We start from the raw sequence: 12,292 nt of genomic DNA, 5'->3' as shown, positions 1-12,292 counted from the left end.
TCTTTGATCTATGCTGCTATTATCCTAGACCAAGACACAATCGTTCTTTACCTTGACTACTGCAGTACTTCCTAACATATCTTCCTATTTCTATCTTGCTTCCCTATAATCCACTATCCATGGAGGATCCTGAGTAGTCTTTTCAATAAGTAAATAAGATTATGTCATTCCCTTGCTTGAAAACTTTTCACAGCTTCCCATCACTATTAAAGTAAAATGTAAAACCTTTACTAATTCTACATTCCCAACTTGTGCTAGTCTCTATCCACCTTTCCAGCCTCACTTAAAATCCCCTAACCCCATCAAAAAGTGGGCAAAGGATATGAACAGACACTTCTCAAAAGAAGACATTTATGCAGCCAAAAAACACATGAAGAAATGCTCATCACCACTGGCCATCAGAGAAATGCAAACCAAAACCACAATGAGATACCATCTCACACCAGTTAGAATGGCAATCATTAAAAAGTCAGGAAACAACAGGTGCTGGAGAGGATGTGGAGAAATAGGAACACTCGTCCACTGTTGGTGGGACTGTAAACTAGTTCAACCATTGTGGAAGTCAGTGTGGTGATTCCTCAGGGATCTAGAACTAGAAATACCATTTGATCCAGCCATCCCATTACTGGGTATATACCCAAAGGACTATAAATCATGCTGCTGTAAAGACACATGGACACGTATGTTTATTGTGGCACTATTCACAATAGCAAAGACTTGGAACCAACCCAAATGTCCAACAATGATAGACTGGATTAAGAAAATGTGGCACATATACACCATGGAATACTATGCAGCCATAAAAAAGGATGAGTTCATGTCCTTTGTAGGGACACGGATGAAGCTGGAAATCATCATTCTCAGTAAACTATCGCAAGGACAAAAAACCAAACACTGCATGTTCTCACTCATAGATGGGAATTGAACAATGAGAACACATGGACACAGGAAGGGGAACATCACACTCCGGGGACTGTTGTGGGGTGGGGGGAGGGGGGAGGGATAGCATTAGGAGATATACCTAATGCTAAATGACGAGTTAATGGGTGCAGTACACCAATATGGCACATGTATACATATGTAACAAACCTGCACGTTGTGTACATGTACCCTAAAACTTAAAGTATAATAATAACAATTTAAAAAAATCCCCTGGCCTCTCAATTACATTGATATAGTACAATGATTTTGAACTGTGGATCAGAATCACCTGGAGAACTTTAAAGACACACTTAATGTCAGCACTTCTCTTTTGGCCACAAAGAAGTAGCTTGCATTTAAGTAACTCTCCCCAAAACAACTACACAACTATAAAAGATTGACAAAACACACAAAACAAGTGCTTAGAGATACAGGAGAGCAGCAAATACAGGACTTGAAGAGAAAAGGTAAGAGGAGGGAAGAACAATAAGGTAAGTGCCACATTCACCTAAGTGTTTTCCCCAAGGGCGTCTGTCAATTCTCTAAGAGGAAAAGAGAGTGTTAGCATAAAGTAGCAGTCACTTAAATAAGAGGGCAGAAATTAGAATTCGGGGTTGCCAAACATATTAACATTGAGAATCAAATCACAAAGATGAGGGTACCACAGATAAACAAGTCCAAAAATTTGCATGCAATATACTTATAAGTTGTTTGTCACTCCTAAATAGTGTATGCACAAGAAAAGACTCAAGGAAACTCAAAAGAAAGCAGCATATGAAAGGCTAAAAAAAAAAATATATATATATATGTATGTATGAGCTGAGCATTTACTAACTGATTGGTGCTGGGAGATAGAGGGTAGCGTTTAAGTCTTGTGAGGTAGATCACTCTGTGCTTTCAGCTGAGATCCCACAAAGGTAATAATTTAGGAACAAATGCAAAACTAGATAGAAAAAGCCTAAAAAAGCCTAAAACCAACTATCAATAGGATTGAATTGATCTGCTTATGTTTTTACCCTGTCAAAAGAAAACTGCATCCTCTTAGAAAGAAAAAAATCATCCAGAGCCTCTACAAGGGGACTATTTAATGAAAAAATTATAAAACATGCTAATGAAAAAGGGTCCATAATGACTGAAAACCGAGAAAAAAAATGGGCAATTTATCTATAAATGTTTGTGACATCTGTGACATTTGTTTGCCAATCTTTTATGGACAATTTATTTGTCTACATTTAGATATATTGCCATTATTCATAAAACATTTAGAGGTGATTTAGATATTAGAGTTCTAAGTTCAAAATAACTGTTATTAATATTTTTAAGAAAAGAGAGAAAAAGATTTTTTCATGAGACAACTACAATTCATGAAAAGAAAAACAGACATAAAACTAAAAAAGAAACTGAACTGAAAATGCACTAGGTAGGCTCAATAGCAAAGTACACAAAGCAGAAAAGATAATTTATTAACTGTAGTCTTGTTCAGTAGAAAGTATGGAGACAGAAGCACAGAACAAAAAGGAGGGAAAATAAAGAAATGAGCATAAAAGTTCAACTAAGAAAAAAGGTCTAAATCATGGATAGTCAGATTTCCAAGAGAAAACAATAAAGTAAAAGAGATGCAATATCAGAAAAAAATACTAGCTCAGTGAACACCAATCGGATAGCTAAAACAAACAAATAAACAATCACATCAAAATGCTGAGAAAGATACAGAGAATATGTAAAAAGCATCTATACAATCACAAAATCAGTAGAAGATGGAAGACAGTGAGATAATACTTTTAAACTGCTGAAAGAAAATACTGGCTGTAAAAATTTTTGTATTGAACAAAACTGTCATTCAAAACTACTCTCAAGGACTTCTACTTTTAGCCAAAACTAAATAACAGGAATTGGATTTACCCCTCACCTAAAACAATAAAATAAGAAGCACATAAAATACATGAAACAATGATGCTTCAAGACACAGGCATCAAGCAACAAAGGAAAGCAGTTGCTGAGAGACTGGAAACAAATGAGGTAAACCTTATGAATGTATAACAGAGAAGAGAGATCTGCAGAGAAAGAGAACCCCAAAGATCTAAAAGGGTTCCACTTTGCCTATTCAATAGAGTCAAGCATATACATCTGAAGAAACTGTCCAAGGCTGGGGAAATAGCCATCAGAAAGCATCAAAGGAAGCATCAGACGTGCTTGGCATGAACATAGCGTCTGTTGTGGTTCCTGTTCCCAACATTCAGGCTGGAAAAACTTGTAATTCATGGAATAGTGGGTAGAGGATACAGGAAGGTCTAGTTTCAGTAATGGGGAATACTTGTCCCTATACTGAGCACTGCTTCAGACCCACCTAACGATTCATACAACAAAATACAAAAGGACAAAATTATCTCCAAGTGAATTAACTGAATTCTAAAACAGCGCTCAAGAAGATTTATAGGAATAAAAAAAATACCCAGTATCCACCAGAGTACAATTCACCAAGTCTGGCATTCAATCAAATATTATGAGTTATGTAAAGAGGCAAGGAAATAACAACTTATATAATGAGGAGAAAAATCAGTATAAATCAACCCAGAACTGACTCAAATGTTACAATTAACAGAGAAAAATATTAAAAGTTATAATGTTATTGCATATGTTTAAAAAGTTAAGTAGAGACATGAAAGCTATAAATAAAAGACAAATTAAACTCCTAGAGATGAAAACTAAAATATCTGAGATAACAAATATGCTGAATGGGATTCACAGCAGGTTAAATATTACAGATGAAAGATTAGTGAGTTTGATTAATAGCCATAGAAATTATGCAAAATAAAACAGAAAAATGAATACAAAATATGAGAAGGAAATCAGTGAGCTATGGGACAGCTTCACACTGTGTAACATGAAGGTAGTTGTCGTCACCAAGGCAGAGGAGAGGACAGAAAAAAAAATTGAATAATGAGGCTGAAAATTTTCCAAACTTAATTAAAACTATAAACCACAGATCAAGAAACTCAGTAAATTCTAAGCACGAAAAAATGAAGACACATAACTAAAGGCACGTAATTGTCAAATTGCTCAAAAACCAATGATAAAGAGAAAATGTCAAAAGTGGCCAGTGGGAGGAAGGCGAGGCATTCTACGTATAGAGGTATAAAGATAACATCAAATTTCTCATCAAAAACAATACAGGTAAATGAAAATGAAGCAAGACTTTTATGGTATTCAAAAGAATAACAATTTTTCAACCTGAAATTCTACACTTGGAAAAATATCTTTCAGAAAGAAAGGCAAATAAAGATGTCTTCAGGCATACAAGATCTCAAAGATTTATCACCAGCAGAACCCACACCACGAGAAATACTTAAGAATGTCCTGTTGGCAGAAAGAAAAATGATACACAGGCCAGGTGCAGTGGCTCACGCCTGTAAATCCCAGAACTTTGGGAGGTTAAGGCAGGCGGATCATTTGAGGTCAGGAGTTCAAGACCAGCCTGTCCAACATGGTGAAACCCCATCTCTACTAAAAATACAAAAATTAGCTGGGCATGGTGGCGTACGCTTGTAATCCCAGCTACTCCAGAGGCTGAGGCAGAAGAATTGCTTGAACCTGGAAGGCAGAGGTTGCAGTGAGACAAGATCGCACCATTGCACTCCAGCCTGGGCAACAGAGGGAGATTCTCTCTCTCAAAAAAAAAAAAAAACAAAAAAAAACCATAGGAAAATCTGGTATTTAAAGAAATGGAGACCATAAAAATAGTAGTAATGTAAGTAAATATATTTTAAAATTTACTTAGTATCCAAATTTTTTTTTACCAGAAACAACATTATTTAATGTTAAAAGAGTCAATTTACCAGGAAGATATGACAATTATAACAGAGAAATAGAAAACAACACAACAATAGTAGGAGATTTCAATATCCTACTACATCTATACACACACACACACACACACACACACACACACACATATATACATTAAGTTCTGGGATACATGTACAGAACGTGCAGGTTTGTTACATAGGTATACACGTGCCATGGTGGTTTACTGCGGCCATCAACCAGTCATCTACATTAGATATTTCTCCTAATGCTATCCTTCCCCTAGCCCCCCATCCCCCGACAGGCCCCGGTGGGTGATGTTCCCCTCCCTGTGTCCATGTGTTCTCATTGTTCAACTCCCACTTATAAGTGAGAACAGGCGGTGTTTGGTTTTCTGTTCCTGTGATAGTTTGCTGGGAATGATGGTTTCCAGCTTCATCCATGTCCCTGCAAAGGACATGAACTCATCCTTTTTTATGGCTGCATAGTATTCTATGGTGTGTATATGCCACATTTTCTTAATCCAATCTATCACTGATGGGCATTTGGGTTGGTTCCAAGTCTTTGCTATTGTGAACAGTGCTGCAATAAATGTACGTGGGCATGTGTCTTTATAGTAGAATGATTTATAATCCTTTGAGTATATACCTAGTAATGGTATTTCTGGGTCAAATGGTATTTCTGGTTCTAGATCCTTGAGGAATTGCCACACTGTCTTCCACAATGGTTGAACACAATGGTTGAATGAGTGAATTTACACTCCCACCAACAGCGTAAAAGCATTCCTATTTCTCCACAGTCTCGACAGCATCTGTTGTTTTCTGACTTTTTAATAATCACCATCATAACTGGTGTGACATGGTATCTCATTATGGTTTTGATTTGCATTTCTCTAACGACTAGTGATGATGAGCTTTTTTTTTTTCATATGTTTGTTGGCCACATCAATGTCTTCTCTTGAGAAGTGTCTGTTCATATCCTTCACCCACTTTTTGATGGGGTTGTTTGCTTTTTCTTGAAAATTTGTTTAAGGTCCTTGTAGATTCTGGATATTAGACCTTTGTCAGATGGATAGATTGCAAAAATTTTCTCCCATTCTATAGGTTGCCGAACAGACACTTTTCAAAAGAAGACACACAAGTGGCAAATAAGCATATGAAAAAATGCTCAACATCACTAATCATTAGAGAAGTGCAAATCAAAATCGCAACGAGGTACCATCTCACACCAGTCAAAATGGCTGCTATTAAAAAGTCAAAACAACAACAACAACAAAACAGATGCTGGCAAAGTTGTAGAGAAAAGGGAACCCTTTTCTGGTGGGAATGTAAATTAGTTCAGCCACTGTGGAAAGCAGTTTGGTGATTTCTTGAATAACTTAAAACAGAACTACCATTCGACCCAACAATGCCATTACTGGGTATATACCCAGAGGAATATAAATCACTCTACCATAAAGACACGTGCGTGGTTATGTTCATTGCAGCACTATTCACACAGCAAAGGCATGGAATCAACCTAAATGCCCATCAATAGCACGAAATGTGGTACATATACACCATGGAATACTATACAAGATCATGTCTTTTGCAGCAACATAGATGGAGCTAGAGGCTATTATCCTATCTTAACACAAGAACAGAAAACCAAATACTGTGTGTTCTCACTTATAAGTTGGAGCTAAATATTGAGTACACATGGATACAAATAATAGAACAACAGATATTGTGGCCTACTGGAGGGTTGAGGGTAAGAGAAGGGTGAATATAAAAAAAACTGCCTATCAGGTACTATGCTTATTACCTGGGTGATGAAATAATCTGTACACCAAACCCTCGTGACACGCAATTGACCTATGTAATAAACCTGCACATGTACCCGTGAAACTAAAAGTTAAAAAAAAACACAGAATCATCAATAACTCAAATATTACAGGTAAGAAGTTTTAGGTTGCCACACCTGTTAAAAAACTCCAGTGAGCTGAGCTTAAGGCAGAAAATAAATCCATGAAAGGGTAGTGAAAGAACAAGCTATAATTATCAATTTATGTCTGGGGCAGGATTAGGAGCTACAATAGCTGTGTTTTCTGCTAATTATTTGCTTTTTTTGCTCTTCCTCTTTCAACTTATATAAATAATCATGACAGGAGCTATTCTTTTATGTATCAAGTAGAAGTGTGAGCTACTTGATATCATGCTGCTACGATATAGTTCTTAATGGAACTTTATGTGTTCCCTGTATTAGGAATATGAATTAATCACTGAAAGAAGAAGTGGATGCTGAGGGCAAAAGGTGTGTACTTCACCAGCTGACCTTTCCAGATCTACCTTCTATCCTTTTTCAGCTTGCTATGTGCTTCAGAATGTTTGACGTCTTTTATGGATTATACCAAAAGGCTCCTTGTTCCCTGGCTTCTAATTGGAATACAATAGCAGAGGATCAGAAGGTGGGTGGAAAATGGGCTTGAGAAATATTTCTTCCCATGGCTTCCTTGCCTTCATATAGCCTAAGTCCACAGTTACTGCCTTGTGCCCTTAGCATATTTCTACCCTCTCCAGGTTCTAGTTCTCTCCTCTTGGTCATTCAGGCTTAGCATCAGTTACAGCTTCTCACTCTTGCTATATGTCACTATTCTTGGAATATGTCACTATTTCTTGCTGGTTTCCACAACTCCTATATTCATCTTTATGAAGATGTATCCTGATAAATATGATCCTTATGTTTCTAAAAGAGTGTGAGAAGGAGAGCAGAGCTCATATATTCTGCTTCATTGTACCCATGCTCTTCATTACCCACGTTAAGCACACATACAGGTGCACATGCCAACACACATGTAGCACCTAGCTCATAGTAAGTGATTCAGTAATGTCTGTTTATTTATTGATCACTTGATGATGCAGAGAGATTCAGAAGTACCAAAAGAAAAAGGACTTGGAGTAAGATCTGAAATAGACAGGTGATAATACACAGCATTATTAAAAAGGTAGATTTTACAAGGCTTATAAAATGTGTGTGTTTCTCAGGGGATTTCTCAGGGGATTTCTCAGGGGTCCTTAGGTGTCAAAGGACCAAACAGAAGGAAGCATATCCTCCTTTGATTCCTCCATGAATTATTGTCCTTCTTCTATGAAAGAAATGCAGGATGAAGAATAGAGGGTGTGTCTATGGATAAGGCCCAAGAATAAGAATCTTACCATATTTTTTATTAATTTTAAATTTACAATTGACATAATTATACATAGTTTGGGAATACAGTGTGATGTTTCAATGCATGGAAACATTGTATAATAATCAAATCAGGGTAATTACCATATCCATCACTGTAAGTCTTACCATATTTTAGATTCACAAAGAAGAGGGCTACCCAGCAAGTCTTCTTTAATAATATAATTTTATTTTATCCAATATATCAAAATATTATTTTATAGTCATGTCATCCATATAAAATTACTAATGACATGGCTTATATTCTATTCTAATATGGATGTGAAAATTTGAAATCTAATGTGCATTTTTTTCTTCAACTTTTATTTTAAAATCGAGGGTATACACGCAGGTTTGTTACAGAGGTATATCACGTGATGCTGAGATTTGGAGTACAAATGAATCCATCACCCAGGTAGTGAGTAGGTAATAGGTAGTTTTTTTTAACCCTTCCCCCTCCCTCCCATAATCTAGTAGTCCCCAACGTCTATTGTTCCCACCTTTGTCTTCATATGTACCCAACGTTTGGTTCCTACTTATGAGTGAGAACATGAAGTATTTGGTTTTCTGTTTTTGTACTAGTTCACTTAGGATAATGGTTTCGAGCCGCATCTATGTTTCTGCAAATGACATGATTTCATTCTATTTTATGGCTGCATAGTATTCCATGGTGTATATGTACTTTTGTTTTCAGAGCAGGAGTGAAAGTTTATTAAAAAGCTTTAGAACAGTAAGGAAGGAAAAGGAAAGGAGAAAAAAGAAGGAAAGTACAACTTGGAAGGGGGCCAAGCAGGTGACTTGAGAAACCAAGTGTGCCAATGTACATTTTAAAAAATCCAATCCACCTGGGTTGATTCCATGTCTTCCCAGCAAGTCTTTGAAGTGGGAAGCCAAAAGATTCTCTGAGCTCACTGTCAGTGTGAGATTCCAAGCCTGCATGGGAAACTCCTTGTGGCTACTTTCCTCAGAGCTCCCTTCACATCCTTGTTTCTCAGGCTATAGATGAGGGGATTAAGCACAGGAGTCACCATTGCATAGAAAACAGACACCAATTTTTCCTGCTGTTTGGAAGACTTGGGTGTCATGTAAGTGATAATTGCTGATCCATAAAAAAGTATGACCACCATGAGGTGGGAGCCACAGGTAGAAAATGCCTTGAGACTCCCCACAGTTGACTTCATCTTGACCACAGTTACTATGATACGGCCATAGAATACCAGAATCAGAAAAACAGGTATGAGGAGAATCACAATCCCCATAAGAAAAATGGCCATCTCTGATGCGTGGGTGTCTGTGGATGCCAAGATCAATAGTGCAGGGGCCTCACAAAAGAAATGAGCTATGCTGTTACTGCCTCGATAGAGTAGCCTCAGTGTGAAGGTGGTGTCTACCACAGACACCAGAATGCCACTGGTCCATGATCCTGTTGCCAGCCGGACACACACTTTCCAGGTCATGATGCTCGGGTAATGCAGAGGATTGCAGATTGCAACATAGCGATCATAGGACATCACTGCAAGAAGGACGCACTGTGTACACCCAAAAATGAGGAAAAAGAGAAGTTGAGCTGCGCAACGTGTGAATGAAATGACCTTCTTCCTGGAAAGCAGATGGACTAGCGCCTGAGGAACTATGTTGGTAGAGAAACAGAGGTCAGCCAGAGACAAGTTGCAGAGAAAAAAATACATGGGTGTGTGAAGTTGGGAGTCAACATGAACAAGGGACATTAGAAGCAGATTTCCAAGCACAGTGACCAGGTAGACGCCCGAGAATAAGATAAATAGCAGCTTCTGGGTGTGTGGCCCATCAGAGAGTCCCAGAAGGAGGAATTCTGTCACTTGTGTCTGATTTATCTGTCTCATAGTTTGTTGTCCTTTTCAGTAAGAAGTCACTATGTACTAACCATAGACATGCATACCTATAAAATTATATAATTGAGAAGTGCAGGCTTAGGAACTGCCCCAACTGCTACTGAAAATTTCAAGAACCCCCTTCATAAGATGATCATGTTTCTTTCCTTGGAACATTTTCAGTGTTGTAAAACAAACATTAAAAGATGTTGCATTCATTGTTGGTGTCATCTGGCAAGAATAGAGTAGATTTTTAAAATTATTTTTTCTCCGAATACCACACTTTTAATAATACAATATTAAATACAGACTGAATTCATCTATAAAGTCCTGCCATTTAATTTCTGTTTGTTCTTAACTAAAACCCCTGAGTCTTAAGTGCTCTTGTCACATCTCCTCTTCCCCGCTTATGATTATGTAGCTTTCTGTTGTATTTTCCCGAAAGGACAGACACGAAGGTATAAGAAATCAGAAAGAGCCAAAGTACTGGTATGTTTTATTTAAGAAACTAACCTGTCTTATAGGAGCTGGGAAACCAAAGGGTAACTCAGGATACCCTTGGGAATCCTATCTGAAGCCTCAGCTTGAGTTCTGTTCAGTCTCAACTGTGAATGAACTTCCAACATAACAGACACACCTTCAAAACAGAATTTTCATTTTAAGCCACCAGTGTGGCTAGTTTCTTACTCAGCCCAAATAGCACTACTCCCCAGCTCTCTCTGCTAAAAATTATATATGCATTATCTGTCCACTCCCCCTACAAAAGTAAAAGTTCCTTTGAAAATAGTTTCCATGTCTTTTTCACCTCTGTGTCCTTTGTAAGACATAGCAAAGAACTTCATTTCATAAATGACCATTAATTCATTAAACAAATAATAATTTGATCACATAGTTAAGCAGAGTTGTTTAGAAGGTTTGCCAATATCCCTAGAGAGATTTAAAATAATTTGGAAATAATAATCCAATTTTGTGGAGCTGTTCCAAAAAGAAGGGAAATAAATTTACTTTAAAGTGTAAAGTTTAAGATCCTGTACATGGGTTGGGCTATCAATCCTTTAACTGTCTGGTGAAAGTATCTCAGAATAATGTTTTAAATACATCAAATAAAATGTATAGGATTACCAAGGAAACCAGTTATATCAAAATACAGTTATCGAAATAATTTTAGAAAACAGATTTGTAAACAGCAATATATGTGCTTCTTTATTAATACACTAAAATTTTGAAATGTAGTGGTGGGTCTAATAACCATCTTCATTTCAAAATAGTGATGAGCTTAAATGTTTGGAAATCCCTTTAACAACTGCAATACAATATAAAAATTCTTATAATTACTACTGCTGACAAAGTCATAAATACTTCTAATATTGGTGTGGGTTGGTTACTTGCATCCAAATTGGAAGGAAACATAAACTTTCAGTTAGGGGAAAATAAAAATAAAGAAGTAACATTTTACTCCAAGTTGCAGAACTCACTTGGGTTACAGGACTCCCCAGGAGATTTCTTTAAAAAAAAAAAAGACATAATTACACCCTACATAATCTAGTAACAGAGTCTCAGCATCTGGATTCGTCTGTGAGTCAAAGAAATGAAAGATTTCAATTCCTAATTGGTTTTCAGATTAAAGTTGGAATTTGGCATTGGGAGGAAGATCCCTTTGCACTTCTACTTAACTGTTTGGTGCTTTAGATTTTTAGCATTGCTCCTTGCTCACTTTGTAGGCAGAAGGCCTTAAGCAAACAGCTTAGTCCAACATGCATCACCTGTATGACAAAATTCAATTTATAACCCTTCCACCTTTGCCCACCACTGGTTAGCCATGGACTCTACACTCCTTTCCTTACTTCCTGGGATTTCTCCTGCAACATCTTTTCTCCAGACAGGAATTTAGTTGTCCTGGGCCAAAGTTACCACTAACAACCAATCTGGGAAAAGTTTGACCTAATTTCTTTTCTCTTCTCCACTTTTATTTTAACCACCAGAGGAAGAAGCCTGAAAACAATTTCACCTTACTGTTTTACTTTACAATGTACAGATTAATTATTTAAAAGGTTCTTTTTTAACTCAAAATACACATTTTCTTTATTCTTTGTTATTCTCTTCTTTTACATATCCAGGAAAATCTGTCAAAACAAAAACAGTCTCATATCAAATCATATAAATGTAATGGTTACACAATATTACCATTATATCAGGTAAATGGAGGTGTGGATGTTGATTCAATAGTAAAATAAAAACCAGTGCCACCAAACTCTAAAATCTTTGAAAGGATAAAAGCCTCTTACCTAATCCCTAAAAGAAACTCTATATTCCTTCTCAGTTTTGAAGATAAGTTACTTAATTTTAACATTTTGTTTGCTTAATTGTATTTTAAATATACACCAAATATATATTTTTCAGAACAAAAGAAAAAAATTAATAAATTGGACATCATCAAAATTAAAAATGTTTGTGCTTCAAAAGACACCATTAAGGAAGTGAAAAGACAACCCACAGAGTGGGAGAAAATTTTT

The 12,292-nt window shown here is 36.7% G+C and overlaps 2 protein-coding genes across 3 annotated transcripts in view; both read right to left on the bottom strand.

The window, feature by feature from the left end:
* The window catches only part of LOC100438173 (olfactory receptor 2AG2), a 192,503-nt gene that overhangs the window by 127,769 nt on the left and 52,442 nt on the right, over nt 1-12,292 (bottom strand). The gene's annotated exons all lie outside the window — the stretch shown is intronic.
* Nucleotides 5,150-10,907, bottom strand: LOC100436683 (olfactory receptor 2D2). The gene has a single exon (XM_002822082.5). The coding sequence runs from the start codon at nt 9,789-9,791 to the stop codon at nt 8,844-8,846; it is 948 nt and encodes a 315-aa protein (XP_002822128.2). The 5' UTR covers nt 9,792-10,907; the 3' UTR covers nt 5,150-8,843.

This window comes from Pongo abelii, chromosome 9 (assembly GCF_028885655.2).
Source record: "Pongo abelii isolate AG06213 chromosome 9, NHGRI_mPonAbe1-v2.0_pri, whole genome shotgun sequence".
Lineage (NCBI taxonomy): Eukaryota > Metazoa > Chordata > Mammalia > Primates > Hominidae > Pongo > Pongo abelii.
This window is presented reverse-complemented; position numbering and strand designations above follow the sequence as displayed.